At 40.0% G+C, this 20378-nt stretch overlaps 1 protein-coding gene across 5 annotated transcripts in view; it reads right to left on the bottom strand.

Annotated features, from left to right (window-relative positions):
- The window catches only part of pmfbp1 (polyamine modulated factor 1 binding protein 1), a 122861-nt gene that overhangs the window by 25726 nt on the left and 76757 nt on the right, over window positions 1-20378 (bottom strand). For all 5 annotated transcript variants that reach the window (XM_086191041.1, XM_086191042.1, XM_086191043.1 and 2 more), the window contains exons 13-20: window positions 18665-18811; window positions 17260-17490; window positions 16956-17186; window positions 13878-13979; window positions 13672-13748; window positions 13292-13436; window positions 11613-11850; window positions 4038-4122 (exon numbers count right to left, since the gene is read on the bottom strand). In XM_086191041.1, coding sequence (XP_086047167.1) covers window positions 4038-4122; window positions 11613-11850; window positions 13292-13436; window positions 13672-13748; window positions 13878-13979; window positions 16956-17186; window positions 17260-17490; window positions 18665-18811 — 1256 coding nt within the window. The remainder of the gene's footprint in view (window positions 1-4037; window positions 4123-11612; window positions 11851-13291; window positions 13437-13671; window positions 13749-13877; window positions 13980-16955; window positions 17187-17259; window positions 17491-18664; window positions 18812-20378) is intronic.

The raw sequence follows: 20378 nt of genomic DNA on the forward strand, positions 1-20378 counted from the left end.
ATTCATAGTTTTGATGCCTTCAGTGAGAACTGACAATGTAAATAGTCATGAAATAAAGAAAAACCATTAGATGAGAAGGTGTCCAAACTTTTGACTGATAGTGTTTATTAAATGAAAGTCAAGTTATTTCAGTCTTCTTTGGTGAAGTCAATATGAATTTCAATCATTTAAGAATTTCATATCATTGTTTAAAACTTAAAGTAACTATAACGACATTTCAGTTTACTGTATGTTGACGTTGGAAGCCCCACTGACCCAGATCGGTAGTGTTTACCAGAGGCCTGCAAGAGGCGGGGTTCACCCTGGACAGGTCACCAGTCCATCGCAGGGCCAACACATAGAGACAAACAACCATTCACACTCACAGTCACACCTACGGTCAATTTAGAGTATCAATCAGCCTAGTCCCCAATTGCATGTCTTTGGACTGTGGGAGGAAGCTGGAGTACCAGAGAGAACCCACACAGGAACAGGGAGAACATGGAGACTCACACAGAAAGATCCTGTTCTGGAGCCGGGACTCGAACCCAGAACCTTCTTGCTGTGAGGCGAAAGCGCTCACCACTGCACCACTGTGCCGCCTGTGGATAACCCAATGAAGTTAAAAAAAAAATATTGCGATGGTCAAAAATGCAACATTTTAGTTTTTTATTAATATTCTAATTTTTATTAATTATAATATTAATGGAAAATAGATGGCACGGTGGTGCAGTGGTCAGCACTGTCCCCTCACAGCAAGAAGGTTCTGGGTTCGAGTCCCGGCTCCAGCACAGGATCTTTCTGTGTGGAGTCTCCATGTTCTCCCTGTTCCTGTGTGGGTTCTCTCTGGTACTCCAGCTTCCTCCCACAGTCCAAAGACATCAAGAGGGGACGAGGCTGATTGATACTCTAAACTGACCGTAGCTGTGACTGTGAGTGTGAATGGTTGTCTGTCTCTATGTGTTGGCCCTGTGATGGACTGGTGACCTGTCCAGGGTGAACCCTGTCTCTCGCCCGAAAGCCACTGGGATAGACTCCAGCCCCCCGTGACCCTTGACAGGATAAGCGGAAGAAAATGGATGGATGGATTAATAGAAAATAATCATTATGTTACATGTCTACATATTGGGGATGCAAAACCAAACAGAAAAAAAAAACACGAAAAATTCAGACATTTAATTGGCTTACGTGGATCTCAATTTTTCTTTTACACAAGGAAACAAAACTTATATCAGTTGGAAATTTTAGTTTTCCAGATTGGCAATGTTGACAAAGGGCAGCGAACTAATGTCACACCTATGTTTTTTCCTTCGTTTCAACCCTTTGTTTGTATGTTTCTGTTATGTTATTGTTCTTTCGTTTCGTCCTTCCTCAAATTGAACCAAAACCATGGCCCAAACACATGAATCCGCAATGGAAAATGAACCATGGTTTTGGTGAACTGCTGCAGCCCTGCAACAAAAATCATCTGATTATTAAGAGGAAACGGTTCCACACACAGAACTTCCGCTGTCCAAGGGTCTGGTTAACCTATGTAGGTCATATAGAAGCGTCAGTATGAAACTGACACAAAAACATAATCAAATAACAGTTCTGGAATCTTCCACTAAGATTAAAGACAAACACACAAAAAGAATTTAATTACAAAATCCAGTTTTTTGCAAATCTAAAGCAGTGGAAATGGACCCTGGAAATGTGAGTATGTGAGCGGTGTTGCTGTGTTTGTATGTGTATGTGTGTGTGTGTGTGTGTGTGTGTGTGTGTGTGTGTGTGTGTGGCAGCCAAGCTAAGGGAATGTGAAGGGGATCAATATGAAGGGGTCTATTCCTGCCACGCAACTCTGCGTCTGTCTGTATGTGAGTGGGTTAGTGTCTGCGAATGTGTGTACATGTGTGCGTTGGAGTTTGTGTGCGCCGGCTACCCGGGCTACAGCGGAATCAATACGACAAATGATTACCATTTCCACAAACCTCCCTCCATAGCCTCGCTTTGGCCGATCAGTGAGCCTAACCACCCCCACAACCCCACTCACAAACACCCACACACACACACACACACACACACACACACACACACACACACACACACACACACACACACACACACACACAGACCAAAACAAACAACCCACGCTCTCAAACCAAACCTAAAAATTACAAATTCAAACAAATTAATGTAGAAATATTTGGGCCCCGTTGAGTTAAAAGTTTTGGCAGGGCGAGCTGAAGTTAGTTATATTATAGATTTTACAGTAAATAATTATAACTATGCAGGGAAAGTCAAAGTTGGGCCGTTACTTTTTATTGGTCTTACTATTAAATTGACAACACACACAAAAAATGTCAGAAGACTAAAGCACAGTGCAGTATTTATTTACTGTTTATATCAGTTACTTGTAAATGCAGTTATTGAGTATGTTAAATGAAATTGATCAGTTATAGGATGACTTATGACTCGTTAATATGCAGATTAGTTGACTGATTAACTAAAAACCTGGCAAATTTACCATCAGAAAAGATGAGGAAAACAACCAAATACTGACATTTGTGCGTCTGTAAATATCCACTGGCAAAAAACAATTTCATATTTATGCACTGGCACATTTTTTCAGCCTTCATTATGCAAAGGGTTCACATGCGTTTATAAAATTGCATGACTTTGAGGACATTTTTCATCGACATAATTCTTTAAATCATGTATTTCCATTGAAACATATACATTCAATTAAAAAGAATGATATAACGTGCATTTAAGTAAATTAATACTGACAAGAAGAGTTTTGACACCTCTCTCCACTCAAATGTGTACATGCTAATATGCAGGTACGTTTGAAGCAATATTCCAGGACATATCCAATTTCAAAAAGTTTCGAAGGTGCGAAAATTGCCTTTATTCAGATTTCATGACTTTTTCAGGTTTTCCGTGACTGTATAAACCCTGTTTGCAGACACTACTGTTAATAAGGTTGAAAAAATATATAAAATAATTAAAAGCTTAAAAATTGTGCGGAGAGTTTTCTATATTCAAATCCATCAGTTCTATCAGGTTTTATCCAATCTCAATCCAGTAAAATTTGTGCGCCTCAACACGCCGACTAAATGCTTCAGCTCTGAACTTTTCGAGACTAGCTGAGTAGCACAAGAAGCTGAAGCAGAAACAGCCAAAACAAAAAGGGAAGAATATGCCTGATAGATTGGTCCTTGGAGAGAACACATGACAGGATGAACAGAGAAGGAGAGAAGAAAGGGAAGAAAGAGAGGAGGCATCCCGTGGAGAAAGGAGGGGATTTCCCACAGCACAGATGGAAGCCATTAGTATGGAGTTGTTGCTTAAAAACCTTTCATGTCTTTGCAGTTATTAGATAATACTGGGTTAACAGTAAACAGCATTATTCTGCAAATGGATATAATATGCAGACACAGCAATTGTTTCACCATCCAGTATCTAAAATGGGTTGAAATGTAATAAAATGCAATAATTCTGAATGTAACCTATAAAGTTTCCGTGCCGAGTTTTAAATTGTCGGCTGACGATGAAAATGTTCCATGGCTCAACTTAACCGAGAAACTCCCTGAGACCGTTGCAGTGAGGTCACGTCGAAGCCAAAGCCACAACCGCAACGACAGTATGCGTGCGCACACGCACACACAGACACAGACACACACACACACACACACACTGGGCGCTACATACTTGCTGATGTCATCACCACAGTTCTGGTGACACACAGGGGTCAAGCAGAGGTCTCGCCTCTGAACTGTGAACTCTATGACCTAACATCTGCCTACCTACCGTGTCCCATCCATACCCGTTTGAATATTTCATTTTTCTATCTGTTCGGGAGCAAAACCCTCATCTACCATTTGGAAAGAGAACATCCTAAGTATTTCAAGCTTAAGGCTGTTCTGTTCAACACATGTTCAGTTAAACGGCCTACTGTACGCTGCACATAAAACATCCAAAATGTTTTTGATTACCGAGCGTACACATGGGACGATGGGAGATGGGGATGACAGAGGAAGCTTCTTTCCCTCTCTTCTTCTTCTTCATCTTCTTACCTTATTTTCTCATGTGCTAGCTTCCCCTCATCCAGGCACCCCGCCATCCGCTTCACCTCCTCTTCTCGGGCTGCCAACTCCTCCACTGAGGAAGGGCGAGAAAGAGGGGAGACAGAAATTTGTTTAAAAAATAAGAAAAAAAGTATGAACAAGAGCAACAGATTCACACGGACGGATGAATAGAGAAAATATATTTTCCCATTTAAATATTAATAAATAGCTCAAGTTTCTGTGCGGCAAGATTTACATAATACTCAAGCTTAACAGATTGATGTACAAAACATTGATTTTTGTCGGCATGAGCAGCAAAAAATGTAATTTCTCTTCAAAAGCAAAACTCCAGCACAGAGCAGCCACTGAATGCAGGGGGCAGCAGCCCTTTTGTTGGAAGACAAAAGACGTGCTCCCCGACTTTGTCAATAGATGGCACTCTTTACCCTAAGCAGCCCACTTGAGCTCCCACTCTTGACTGCAGCCCTTCAATCACACTCCCTTTTCGGCTTTCTCCTCCGTCTACATGCAATAAAACCCCATTGTCCTGCACTTGGTCGTTGAGCACGCTGAGAGGGTGCATAATAAACCATTGGTCAGGTTCCTCCGTTAGCTTTGCAGGCCTTTTTCAGTTTTAGGATCCCCCCTCCCTTTTTTTTTTGTTATGTATGCTGTTTTGTGAGTCAATGTTTCTTCATAGCTCTTAAAACCTTTTCACTAAATTCAGTATTCATTGAATATAACATAAACTGTCAGCCATCGGTGGCCAAGGCTAGTGAATATTGAAGAGGTGTGTGTGCACTGAATATATAGAGGTGTGTGTGTGTGTGTGTGTGTGTGTGTGTGTGTGTGTGTGTGTGTGTGTGTGTGTGTTCAAATCGGTGTTGAATATTTACAGGACGGACCTTGACTTTGTGTGAGCACGCATGTGTATTTGAGTGTGTGAAATAGAGGCAGAGAAATGTTTTGAGGACAGGTTGAATGGAAGGGAAGCTAAAACCAATACCAGAAAAGAAAATCTACATTTAATAAAACTATGATTAATTTATAGCATTGCAGCATCCAAACTGTTTATACTGAATTCCTGGGAAAATTGTAGCTTGAATTGCTAAATATTTAATGATTCACAAACACTCTTTTTGTGTATGTCTGTGTGTGTGTGTGTGAGTGTGTGTGTGTGGTGTGTACTGTATGTGTGTGTTGGCTATTTCACTGACTATTTCACCTCAAGGTGAAAGTTTTTCTATGAATCTCAATAATCAATAAAGGCGAGATGTGAAAGCTTGAGATGGGGATCAAATCCACATTCAAGGCATTAGCTACCTCAGTGACACCTCCCACACCGCGAGAGGCCACAGAGAGAGCAATTAGCGGCATAGACTGGCCGATTACACACACATGCATACACACACACGGAAAAATTAAGTGAAAAGCTAACTCTAAAACATTTCTGAAAGTATAAAAAACAGATACACACACAAAAGAAGAGTGCAAATAGCCACACATACGCCTGCACATACACGCGGGTGTTTACTTGAGACAAACAGATAAGAAAGGACGGTATGTTTAGCTTAGTAGGGACTGATCACCAAATCTGCTACCCTTTCCCACATTAAATGAGGTTTAAGGTCCTGGGCTTTGTCTTTAGTAAGCAAGTGAGTAAAATACATTTATGTAGCATCACATAATGCATAAGACACACAATCAGTTGATATGTTGAAATAATTCTTGTTTTTGTGTTAAATTAGGTTTTTTGTGGCCTTTTCTTGTGTCTCATCAGCTTTTTTAAGTGTGTTTTATAGGGTTTTTTTAATGTTCAAAATAAACAATAACATGTCAACATCAATGACAATAAGACAGTAAAATCGAGAAGCAGAACGCAGATTTTTACCAGGTTACGCCCGTTGTAGCTGCTTTTTAAGCAGATAAACGGAATCAACAGAGCATAAGGGTGCAGGCAGGGCAGCCTCAAAAGCCCGATCACCAGGGTCTTGAGGTGTGTGTGTGTGTGTGTGTGTGTGTGTGTGTGTGTGTGTGTGTGTGCGTGAACCAGAGAGCAAGTTTTGCGTGCTGACAGAGTGAGGAGCAAGATGTACTAGATCAGCCACATACTCTAGGTGCAGTGTCCTTTACATCCTGTTTTGTTGGCTTCGTGTTATGACATCAGTCCACAATCTAACATCTGGGAGCCCTCCTATTCTCTCACTTTTCTTGACCCTCTTATACTGGCTTCACAACTTAAGGTGTGACATTACTCCATAATCTAACTCTCTCTCAATCACTCCCTCTCAACGCCTTCATATGAGGTTCAAAGCCCCGTCATACAGCATCGGCCTGTAATCACAGATCTGCGGTCAGATTAGCCCACTCTCGGAGCTAACCTTTAACATGAGAGGGATAAAAACCCTGCTAACCCTGAATCAGTGGTTGGGGCTGGGCTGGGCCCTGCCTGGCCCTCATAAAAGATTCATAAGGCTTCATAGAGGCTTCCTTTGGCTTTGTTGCGGGATTCGTAGTGGGCTAAGGTGCTCCCGCGAGACGTCCCAAAGCCTCCCAAAACTCTTTCTGAAGTTTCATGGGCTTGCAACACTGCTTTTGGGTATAAGCCAATAGGTGTAGGCACACAGCCGCACACCGTTATACACACATACACCACAAGGAAAAAAATGTATGCACACAACAGTGAACACTCACAAACACACACACCAAAGATCTAAAACTCACACAGACATACACCCCAACACACTCCCCTCTTGCTCTCTCCTCTCCGCTTTATTTACAATCCTCTGGCAGCGGTACAAGGGCCCGGGGCTATAACACACGGCACCTAATGCTCAAACTGCCAGGTAATCTCATGTCTGACATCCCCCTTTGATAGAAACTGATCAATAGACTCTTGTAAAGGAGTCATTTTCTCTGATGTTTCTACCAACCACTTCTCTCTATCTCTATCTCTCTCCGCTTCTCTCCCTTACTTTCCCTCCCTTCTCTTTTATTAGCCATACATTTATAATTCATATTTCAGCACGGCTGCGCTTGCTCTGAGACAAAAAAGGGGGGGGGGGGGGTTGGCAGTGGTGGTGATGGGGGGGGGGGCCTTCTTTGTGTAATAAAGAACAATGGTGGTGAAATGATGGGGAGAAATGCCAGTGTTTGCTGCTGGTTCCGGTGAACAACAGTTTTGGGGATCGATAGAGTGTGAAATGGGATTATAGCTAGTAATAGAGGTGAATTGGAGGAGAGAGGCCTGTGCACGTGTGCGTCCAGGGATCCAGATTGGATAGAAACACACAAACACACACACACACAAACACACACACACACGCACACTCCTCTGCACAGCACACACACACACACACACACAATCGCACGCATGCACACAATAATGATTTCATCATCTTTAGGCAGATGCACATCAGCAGCACAGAGGGGTTGTAATATCACATTTCTGTTTTACTGGAAGTGTGGAAATATGGATATTGTGTTTATGTTTATGCTATTATCAAACATCATCACGTTTATTTCACATTACAAACAAACCTGCTGCGCTTTAGCCACATCTCCATCGTTACAGCGCGTCATCATGGCAACGGCAGGTTATTGACGAGTGATGCTGGGTCAATGGGTCAAACTAACTTCGTTTGGGGAGAGTCTGTTTTAAGGATATTAAAATTGAATACTGAATATAAAATTCAGTGTACAAACATACATTTGTACTTTATCAAACTTTTTATAATATAATTATTTCTCAAGACTTAACGGTTATTTGGACTACTACTTTTTTTTAAAAAACATATATATTTTTGGAAAGCTTCACTTACTGTACCCCCTGGAGTACCTCCACGTACCCCATTTGAGAACCAGTGGCTTAGAGTATAGCTAAGCCAGATATCGCACATTTACGCTTTTAGGCCATCGATGACATCATTTATCAAAAGATATTCTATACTTTAATATCACATTTCAATACTTGAGTAGTAAATTTAAGGCTGCAAATTACTTTTTACGTTGTAAAACTGCTTTGAGTGGAAAAACACGCTAAAATAATAATAAAAAAGACAACAAGTGAACTTAAGCCACATTTTGTTAAATGAGGAGAGATGCACAATAGTATCAGCAGATATTGGTCACTTTTTAAATATTCTTGTATCTTCTTTTTTTAATCTAAGTATAAAATAATTATCTGATTTATGGGCTTTTACAAAGATGAAAAATGTTACTTTTTCAAAAAACCTATTTGTATGAGTTTTCCAGCATTCGTCACCTTCTTAAATTGCCTGTCGTTTTTTTGACAATTTCTTTTTTCCTTATATCCGCTCCTTACGATGTTTTGTCTCCAGTTTTTGTGTTTTCTGAAAAACGTAGAAAAAATGACTTAGGCGAATATTTCAGAAGGCGACAATCTAGAAAACGTAACATCATACTGTATAAACTTGTTTCTATAAAGATAACATCAGGAAAACACATTGTAAAATATCCTGAATCTCTATAAATTGGTTGCCTTTTTGTTATGAAACTCTTTTTTTGAGTGTGTGGACAGGCCAGGGAGCTGAAGCTAAAGATCTGTAGCATAACATGCATTTTTTTCATCTTTATTTGGTTTGAAAAAAAATGTAGTTTTAATTGGTATCGAATTCAACAGATCTGGGAAGATACAGAAACTGAACTTCTTTTTTCACAGTAGACTTTCAACAACAACACATTTGTGTTAGCTGAAGGTACAAAGTGACACTGCAAACAATCTCTCTTGATTGTTGCGGTGTCTCCTACTAATTACCTGTAAGATACTACACTGTACTGCACTGATACATACAGTATGTAGTGTACACATGGTACCATATACAGCTTATTAAGTGCTCACATACTTTTCAGACTGGTGTATTTTGTAAGAAACCTGATATCTACTGAACTGAGAATCACACAGCTGTCATATAACGATGATACATATGACACATACATTCAAAGTTTAAGAGCTTTTTTTCACCCTCTTTCGTTTTAATCACTCCCTTCTTTCCTGTCACTTCATCCTCTCGTGACACAGTCTGGCTGAATCCAGCTGCCTTCAGACGCTTCAATCTCATCTCTGTGACACTTCCCTGGTTTGAGCTCATCCTCCCATCCCCCTGTTTCTTTCCCTCCATTGATATTCGCTCAATCTGAATAAAAAGATCTTTTAATATAATATCAGTCACATCCAGTGTTGCTAGTGTTTTGTTATCAGACAAAAACTGCTCTGTCAAGTCATTCTAAGTCATTAAATATGGTAATTTCATTATTTGCAGGTACTTCTAAAGCCTGCATTGTCTCTTTCCCTCATCTTTATTTGCCAGATAAACGAACATTTCATATCAAATAAGTGTATAGAGATTTGGTTTTAAATAAAGTTGCAATGAGTGTTTTTATGTGTTCATAACCACATCAACAAGCTGAATTCTGATCCATTCATTTTCAAAAATCTACCACAGTATCACAGCAGAATCTGTTGTAATCACACAACCAAACAGAATCAGCGCCACTCAAGGCGATATTTTCATAACACAGAAAGAAACTCAACAAGGGCTTCATGTTAATAAAAAGGTCTTTTGTTCATGACAGTAATTTCTCAAGCTGACTCTTCACCCAGTCTATTCAGGCCACTGCCATATCCAGGTAAACAATGCTGCCTTTGTCAGAATAATGCATCTTTATTCTTCTTAAGTCATTACAATAGACTTGACATTGCTGGATTGTATTTGCAGAAAGTAAAAGGGGAATAATATGTGGTTTTGTGTGGCGTGTATAGAGTTGGGGCATGCGTTTTTGATCACAGACAAAGGCCAAGCTACACAGTGTTGTCCTTCTGTCTCCATCTTGTTAATGAGCAGTTTTCAGTGAGCAAGCCAGCGACTGTCTGCCACACAGAGAGAGAGAGAGAGAGAGGAAAAGAGAGAGAAAGAAAAAAAGAGAGAGCAAGAGAGAGAGAGAGAGAGAGAGAGACCTTAGATTCATCCCTCTGTGGACAATAGGTGATTGTGTGTATTTGTACCTCGGAGAACCAGTGTGTATGTGCTAATTAAAGCAGTGGGAGTTGGGAGAAATGGCCGTGTGTGTGTGTGCGTATGTGAGGTGTTTGCCTGGCGTGACCATAGATGTGTACGTTAATTCTTAATGAGACTTTTCTGTGCCCAGAGAAACCCAGCCATCACCATTCCTGCACTGACACACGACTACAAAGGCCACCGCCGCATGCATACACAAACACACACACTCACACACACACACACACACACACACACACACACACACACACACACACACACACACACACACACACACACACACACACAAGCCAGATCATTACCATACAGCTAAAGCGGAGCACCATTAAATCAAACATCTATCCACTGAGTGTGTGTGTGTGTATATGTTCATGTGGAGCTGCAACCAGCAACCGGATCGCCACATCTTTCTACCACTGCCTGCTAATTTAAGCTAACTGATTGAGCAAACAGCAGCATGGTTTTTGTGCTACAAAAGACAGGGACCCTTACAGAGCTCCTTTAGCATACATTGTAACAGATGACACTGCTCAAAAGTTGCCGAGAAAGTCAAACAAGAAAAGAAGAGAAATTAATGGATCAAACATGAAAAATCATGTGTTTGTCTTCTAAAAAAGGACTTTTTTTCTGCACCAGCTATGCAAGTCATTGTTGTTGTGTCTTTTTGAATCTACCCCGAATTCTACTTTGTGAATTCACCCTATGTGGTCCCTCCTACTTAGAACCACTGCGATTTCTCCATGGCATATGGAGTTGTCAGGAGCATCTTCTCACCTGAGAGAGAGGAGTTTCACCAGGGGGATGAAGCACAAGGGAGGACCAGAAGAGGTCCCAGCACAGCAGCCAGGACTCTCATCAGGCATCCCAAGTGTCTGAATAGGCGTCCAACCAAGCCAGAGGCAAGAAAGCAGAACTGAACCAGTCGGCACTGTGTTGGTAGTCCACACAATAGACCAACCCAGGTGCAAGTACTGGTTTTATCCAAAAAAACAAATGATTTGCAAGCTTCCCCGTTTGCCGACAGAGACTGCTCAATCGCCCCGCTTCACATATTTACAGTGATCTTCAGCGTGTATCCGTATTTGTTGTGATTAACTTCGGAGGCAAACTAGATCAAATCCTGCATATTTTTCTGGACAAATCATGGATACATTTTGATCATTTCCTTGAGTCCATGGGAAACAGTTAAGGGAAGAATGTTTTGGCTTCTAAAAAGGATCTTGATCATATCAAGGTCCAAGTAATACAAAGGAACTATTTGTGATATCATGGTGACTATCTCCATAAAATTAGAGGGATGAGTAGTCTGCTCCCTGAGATGGTACAGATCATATTCTGGATCCAGAAAACATATTTCTTTGTGTTTTTTGAATGAATGAAAGATCCTCTACCGTAACTCTCAAATAAAGGCATTCATATTTGACTGAATGAAAAACAAATGCATCCACCACATGTGTGTCTGGTTCCCTGAAACATTATTAGTTGGGTTAAAGAACAGACGTATGAATAAAAGAAGGGCCAGATGGATGTATTGAGTGATCGCTACCTGTCAGTTGGTGCTTGCTGCGGAGTTCCTTCACTTCTAGGCTCAGCGTCTTGACGTGACTGCTCAGGCTCTGATTATCTCGGAGGACACTCATCATCTTCTCCTTCTCTTTATCTAACTCCTCATGAAGTCTGCATACCTCTTCTCTCTCAACATCCAGCTCCCTACTCCTACTTGCAGCCTCTTGCTTTGCTTCTTTGAGCTCCTCTTCTGACTGCCTGAGGAGTGTCGCACCTACCTAGAACATAAGTAGAGGCCAACATGAACGGAGAACCGTGACTGCGTTTTCATGTGTACACACACATGTGGTGTTTATAGCTCTGTTCAGACTTTGTCTAAAAGGCACCACACAACAGGCAGCCACAGAGTGAACACTTATTATATTTGTCTTCCCCTCGAACATTTGCTTTTATCCACGGGAAACCTTTAAAATAAGATGCTCGTAAAAGAATCGAAGACGAAAGATATTTAGTTCCTCACCACAGATAAAAACTTGAAAATCTTGCCAGAACTGATTTGCATAGGAACAAAAACTATATTCCTGTTAATATCACAGGCAGAAAGCAGAATAAAAATGTTCTGTCGGCTAAATTTTTTTTCTGATTTGCTCAACTAAAGCAAGGCTAAAATGAACAAATTAATACAATCTGACAAAACGCAAATGACTAATATGCATTTTAGTCAAAAATTAGGTACAAAAAAACCCTGATGAAGCACACTGAGGCTCAAAAAGAAATCAAGTAAATTAAATTAAATCAAATTAAATTTTAAAAAGCTGCCAAAATTAACACTTAATATACAGTCACTTCTGCATATTGCAGCAGTCATGGATAGATTACAACTTGCGGATTATATACTGGTCTGTTCTCATGTCCCAAACCTCCTGTGAATGTGTCCCAAATGTATTCTGAGTGACATCGTTCATAAGTGTGTATTCATCTACATGTGATCACTCCAGCCAACATGCCAAACCAAACTGGACCCAAGTATGTATGACGAACCATTCATGCAAAGCACTGAACTCTTGTATAATTATGTAAATATGAATAATGGAAAAGACTGAGTATATGCATAATGCATGGGGCAAATGATGATGTAGCCTTTAATACATGTGTCCTTACAAGGCGCAAACTCATTATGGGAAATTCCACCGGCTGAATGAATGGGCCAGACCTGACAGCCAGAGGAAATATGTGTGTTTGTGTGAATAAACGTGTGTGTGTGTGTGTGTGTATGCATATGATCTATCTGTATCACTTGTATGTGCCAGAGGACGCATAAATTAATGTGTTAACTACCCGTTTCCCACTGCCACCTTCACGCACACACACACACACACATTTTGTGTCTATGACTGCCAGAAATGCTGGCATTCTGCCAGGCTACAGGCACCACTTTGCGTAATTTGAATATTTAGTGTCCCATTGAGCTCTTAATTGGAGTCAATTTCACCAGCCTTGGCACCGTTTGGTGCTTTAATTAATGGTGAGGCGATTTGTTTCTGCCAGGCAATCACGGGACAATCGTGTGAGTGGTGGGTGTGTGTGGTTTGAGTTGGCTTACTCTATGGGAGTTTAATCTGTTGCTCATGTTGTTGCTTTGAGATGCATTTGAGGACAGAAACACCAAAAGATGCGCTTCAGCCTAGATTTTAAAGACAATCGTCAGTATTTCAGTACCTTTTGGGTGTCGGTCACGTCAAACTCTAAGCGTGTGATTTCCTTTTTCAGGTGTGTCACTTCCTGTTCTAGCTGAGTTTGCTTGCTCAAATGCCCACGGTGGGACGCAACAATACTTTCCTTCAGACTCGCCTTCTCCTGGTTTCTGAGAAAGGAGCAAAGAAAAATGTAAGCCAATCTGAACTGCAGCGTTAGCATAAAAATCACAAATTAGTGAGATTAAAGGAAATTATTCAAATGGATGAAATTTTTGCATTTAATATAAAGTCTGTACTGCTCGTAAAAGAGAGAAAAGGAGATGGCGGGAGATGAGGAGGACATGAGCAGAGAGACAAGGACAGGGAACAGGATCAGAGCAGAAGAAGGAGTTTCGTTATTACTGTCTCTCCAGCTCTGATTTCATCTGAAGAATAATCTTCTCACACTCGGAAAGGCGTTCCACCTGCTTAGAGCAGCGCTGAAACACACACACCAGGAAAGAGGGCGGAGTGTAGCCAATGTACTGTTTGTCAATGTAAAATGGACCTGTATCTTAGAGATATGTTTTTAATATGATAATCATGTGAAGATGTGTCGGAGGTCCTACTGTCTGAAGCTGCCGTCTGTGTCGGAGCAGGCGAAGGTACTCCTCGTCAGAATGAGAGTGAGACTCTTGGTAGAGTCGTAGGTCATGCTCTATCATGAGTTTCTACAGGAAATCAAAGGAAACAGGAAAAAAATGGTTTATCAGAGCTACACACACTGTGGGATCCTGCAAAAGTCACTTACGTCACTGCAATAAGGTGACAAGACTTCCACTGAGAGGGTGCAGACTCTGCAACCATTAAGAAACCTTTCTTTTTCTTTGAAACTGTTATAAACGTACTTACCTACATTTAATTAATTCCAAACACCCCAAAGTGGATATGCAGAATGAACCAAAAAATACTTGCCAAGATGACATCTTACCGGCTTTTCCTCCCATGATTCCAACATTTTTTCCAGTGTGGTGACCCAGTGACATGAATTCACCTTTTTTCAAAGCGTTCCAATTCAGAATATATGTTCATAAAGTACACAGATATACAGTTTAAGTTCAGTTGTTCTTGTCTCATTTTCTTATTACTGCTACAGATCTGGTGGGGACTTAAGTGAGACAGCTCTGGTAGGCGTGTGTCTTCTGATACACATTGCACCCTCCGTTGATGATGTACGGACTACACTCTGGTTAGAACATCAGCTATTTCAGTAAAGTACCAAAGGTCCAAAAATGAATGGCATCGGTTCAAGAACCTGCAGGTCGGTCCCTGAACACTTATAGACTGAGAACATTCCCCCCAGGTTTTATTACTTAAAGTGGGTGGAAACTATAACAAAATCCACAAATCATTCCAATGCCTTGAAGGCAAGTCGTGCACCTGTAAACGCTGTCCTACCAGCAACGCACGCATTACTGGATCATTCCAGATGAAAACTCCATCAAAGTTTGTGAATGTTAGTCCCATTAGCAGTGAAACATATTCATCAGTTAAAAACAAACACAATCTATAACTAGGACATGATTCATTTGTCAGGAGAGACTGTTGCCCTTTCTGTGTCACACAGTTTTTGTTTGTTTGTTTGTTTGTTTGTTTTGTAACCCTGACTACATACAAGTGGTGTGGTTTTGTGAGCCAGCCACTTGTTCTGGTCTTCCCCCTGACGTCAGTAGGTGGAGATCTCCCATGTCTGGTATTGTGACACTTAATGATCAATGTTTTCCGTAGCATATTCATACACTAATAAATCTCAACAAGCAATCAATTTTTATAACTAATTTAAATAAATTAAAGATTAATTATTTATATATATATATATATATATATATATATATATAAATAATTAATTATATATATATGTATATATATAATATATATATATTATATATATACACACATACATATATACATATATACACACATATACATATATATATGTATATATACATATATACATATATATGTATATATATACACACATACATATATATGTATATATACATATATATGTATATATACATATATATGTATATATGTATATATACATATATATGTATACATATATACATATATATGTATATATACATATATATGTATATATACATATATATATACATATATATACACACACATATACATATATATGTATATATACATATATATATACACACACATATACATATATATATATGTATATATATATACACATATATATGCTTTAACAAGCATTTCTGATATTCAAATTCAAATAGAATTTGATAAATGTTTGAATAAATAAAGGTTAGATGTTGAAATCTTTTATCTTCTCTGGCAGAAAAGATGAAACCTCCAGCGCCTGCTGCAGCATCTATGTTTTCGAGCTACAGCCAAGTACACGATGCATTAAGGGTGCGTTTACTAGCGTTATTTGTCAACATGTTATTTCACCTAAAATTCATTAATCAAATCAATATGTTACTTTGCCAACTCTAATATCTGTATGTTCTTTGTTTTAAGGGATTTTTAGTGGAAATCTTTGCATTAACACTTGACATAATCAAACACAAATCAAAGAACATATCTGCAATGGTTCCAAAGTGGAAAGAATTTCCCTACTTAAATAAATCAGAACCTGGTCAAACAACTCTTAACAAAAAGCTGCACGTGTAATAAATTGAATTTCAACAGATCGTATGCATTTGGGTTGACTAATAAGTGAAAAAGACACTCCGGAGATGTATCATTATGTATTACACTCATTTGTGCACTGATTTGGAGCAGACCACAGAAACATGTGGCCTTGATGTTCCCAGCAAAGATGGCATACTTCAAAATGACTAGCATAACATGAACAGTAACAAGTGAACCCCTGACCGCTGCCAAAAATTCCACTGTGTCAAATTCAAAAGCAGACCTTGTCACAGAAAAGGAGAGACGTTACTTCAAATCATCTTCATTTTGGAGTTAAATAATTACAAAACAAATGGATCCCAACAGTGATACCATTCCAGTGTGTGTGTATTTTTCTGTTCTTTTTAAAAATGTAATTTGTGGTGTAAATATGTTCTAACACCGATCTGTTTCTTCATTTGTCTTTTCGTATGTTCTGAGTGTTTTCAGGGTTAGCTGAGCCCAACAGTGACAAAAGAGAGGAGAGAATCAGCAGGACGTGAAGCTCCATACGAACTCCTAACCTCTTGATAGGCGCCTCACAATCAAAGTCATTAGCCAGTGTAATAAAGGGCCTGAGATACAGCCATTCTTCAACAGCCTAACTCTTTTATAACCAACAGATTAAAGTTGATTGGATTAAAATGACATTCTTCCCGTCTGACCTTGGCGGCAGCAGTTAAGTTCATCCAAATTAAATTTCTCCATAATAAAGATGATTCATTTGTTGCCTGATGTAGTAAATATAAAACAGAAAAGAAAGAAGAGAAAAGATTAAGGGACACGCCACATGCACAGTTGTACACACACACATATACGCATGCACGTGTACGGTGATGTGCGCAGTTATGGGGCCTCTCAGCACACATGCGGGGACACACAGATGTGACATTGTGTAAAAAGTCACAATTTTTCGGCTCTTAAATAATGTAGAAAGAGCAAAGATTCTCATCAGGACTGTTGTGACAAATGTGTGTGCTCCCCTGTGTCCTGCTGACCTGCTGCTGGACTGTTTCCCCCTGTTCCTGCAGGGTACAGGTCAGGCTTCTGAAGTGTTCCACGTTTTGCTGGCTCTCCCTCAGTAGATTCTGACCGGCCTGGAGCCCATCTGTCAACTGCTCCAGAGCCTCCTGCGAGCTCTCCCACTGGCTAACCTTTTCCCGGTACCGCTGCTTCAGCTCGGTGAGCTCTTCCTTCACGGAATCAGTCGCTAATCTTGACTCGCTTAGCTGCCGATTAAACAGAGTGAGTGATTCATGTTATAAAACTCTATCCAGGTGTAGTACAGTTGACTGAATCTACCTGTTGTTGTGAGTACCGTAGCTCCTCCTCCAAATGTTCCACCTGCCTTTGCACCTTGTGCACCTTCTCAATAGCAGCAGTGTATTTTTGTTTAAAAATTGCAACAGTTTCTTTCTGCTCCTGCTCTTGCAGCCTGGCCTGTTTTCGGTCCTCCTCAGCTTCTCTCAGCTGCTTATGAAGGAGCTCCATTTCCACTTGCTGCTCTTTAAGCTTCCCCTCAGATGCTTCAAGCTGAAAGCAAACAAATGTAGATGAGAATAAATCTTTTGGAAGAGCTGTTGCCTTATATCTAAGGCCTCATTCAGGAACCTATTTGCAAGAGGGAATAGATAGATACAGTGAAGAATGGTGCATTGCATTACCACATCGCCAAACATGGTGAAAAAAGGCAGCTGCTCTATAGTAACCTCTGTCATAATGACAAGGGAACCCAGGAAGTGAAACTGGGCTTAATCCTGGTGTTACACTAGGAATCCTACCGTAGCTCAACTTTCAAGGGGAGAGGTTGAGAAAGTTAAACCCGCTCTAACACTCATCTCGACTTCATCCACGTTAATCCCGCTGTAATCTGGATGAGAACATGGCGGTTTAAAACTAATGACAGCCAACTAGTTAGATTTCAGTAGTACGCCGCAGCTTGGTTTAACCATGGATTTGGATGGCCCATCTAAGACCAACACGTGGTGGATGGTAACGTGACTGAGGAGGAAACTTGTTAACGGAGAGGAGAGGAGAGAAGAGGAACCATTAACTCTACTTTAGATCCAAAAACTGAAGACTGTGTGCAAAATCAGCTTATATACAGGTATACTCCTTTTTAAGTGTATGATGGTTTTATTTATCCACACACACTTTCACACATTCTGTCTCTCTCTCTCTCTCACACACACACACACATACACACACAGTAAGGAGTCATACAACAGCTTTAACTATTATGGCAGCAAATGTGACTTCTTCCTTTTGTATTTCTCCCCTTCAGTTTATCCGCTTCCGACACATCCACACAGTGAATTTAGCCTCTTTTCTTTTCTCTCCCATCACTGAATGAAAGACTTCATAACAAGGCTTAATGGGAACACCATGGCTTTCTTGTGACCATAATCAGGAGCTTGTGCTTTGGAGAAACAAACAGCTCTCATTAAATATGATGGAAGACACATCGCTTTGACCCTCATGACCTGATGATCGTCAGTTGGCCTGCTGTTTGAGTTGCTGTCACATGACCATCCAAGTGTAAAAGGGGAAATATTATGACTCGAAAGTTAACTGTACCAAAGCAGAAAGGGGCATGATTGTCTAGTATGATGTTTTTTTTTTTATGTTATTCACTGGATTACCATGATTAGTCATGTAGGGCCTCCTCTGTAGCTCTGTGCTACTGGGAGAAGAGATGACTACGTACTTGATGGTATAGCTGCTGCTGTTCTCTCTTCTTCTGGTCTTTAAGGCGCTCAATATCTTGAACCTTTTCACTTAACCGGTGGGCCTTGTCCTGGTGAACTTTGACCTCCTGTTTCAATTGCCTGACAACCTCCTCTCGTTTTACCACCTGAGCAGGATGAGAGAGGAGAGGACAGCCGGAGATGCTAGAACTGGAGGGCTTCATTGTGAAAAATAACTGAATTGAAAGAAAAATTCTTCTTGATACAGACTAAACAGACTGAGAATATACTAGGACTGTATCATATATACATATGTGTGTGTGTGTGTCTATGTAAGCCATATATTGTATTTGTTTTTTTTTACCATATTTGTATTTATCTGTAGTATATTCTTAAAATTCACATTTATTGAGTGTATTATGTGAGTGAACTGTGGTGTCAAAATTTCCCTCTGGGATCAATAAAGTTTGCTCTATTCTATTCTATTCTATTCTTCTATAGACTTTTGTTAAATGTCTGCATGAATACCAAACTGTGCTGTATTTTTTCTTTACAATTTTATTTCTATTCTCACCCACATACATCTGTCATAGTTCCCAAAGTTCAGTGCTTTTTTGTGTGCATTTTTCTTTTTTTCCTTCTAAAGAAAGAAAAGTTGTCGTCATCGCAAGGAATGAACTGAATAGCTAAACAGTATACGGAACAGGAACTGTAGGAATATGATGATACGATAAGTACAAAAAAACCTGAATAACACCCTGTTGGCAATAAGCTGACCAAAATAAAAAACAAAAGCAAAAGAAAAAGAAATGGAAAATTGTAGCAGGATAAATGAAATACAGGAGGATACCAACAATTTGCTATCTAAATAAAATCTGCAGGACAGGAAAAAAAAAGAAATAATGGGGATTAGGAAGCATGAACGTCTGCCAAATGTAGCAAAACCCCATGTTAAAAGACAATGCATATTTTCACAATGATAAACCAATCTGTTTGGTGAAATGTACTCTTGACGCCAGCAACATTACATCCTTGGCGGAGGTAACAATCACGTAGGCATACAATAGAAAAGTGCACACACTCGCACAGAGACGAGAGCAAGGGGGCGGTAAAAAAAAAGAAAAGAAAAGAAATCTAAAAGTGAAGGAATCAAGGTTGAGTCAGATAGTTTCCCAGTTTAGTTTTACACCAGATGGGGAAATGTGGACATGGCAGACATGAATGAGTAACAATTCCCCTTTCTTTAGCTCCAACTTTTGAGGAGCCCTCCCATTGCCAACAGTAGAAGACTGGAGCTGGTATGGGCACCTCCCTCAGGTGGATGTGGGTGTACAGAAGGGCACCGTCGGAAAGAAAACTCAGTAAAACACAAGGGTAATCTCTCAACCTAGCCTCAGCATATAAAAGGAAAAACAAAAAATAGAAAGACAGGTTAAAGACCACGGTAGAACTATCTCAAATTTGAGCTTCAACACACACACACACGCACGCACACACGCACGCACGCACGCATGCACCACGCACACACACATGCGCACACACACAACCAAAAGGAAACGTGTTTATAAAACTTATTTTCCATGGAGCATATTTGAAAGATATAAAACTGCAAAAAACTAGCGTTTGTTAGTTTTCTCTGTCTACTTTTAGATTAATACAAAATATGCATGTCTATTATATCTAGTAAATTGTGCTTTGCTCAGCAGGTATAAAATCAGCAAAAAAAATTGCAAT

This window comes from Aulostomus chinensis, chromosome 21 (assembly GCF_037954235.1).
Source record: "Aulostomus chinensis isolate RoL2024-O1b breed Wild chromosome 21, RoL_Achi_v1.0, whole genome shotgun sequence".
Taxonomy (NCBI): Eukaryota; Metazoa; Chordata; class Actinopteri; order Syngnathiformes; family Aulostomidae; genus Aulostomus; species Aulostomus chinensis.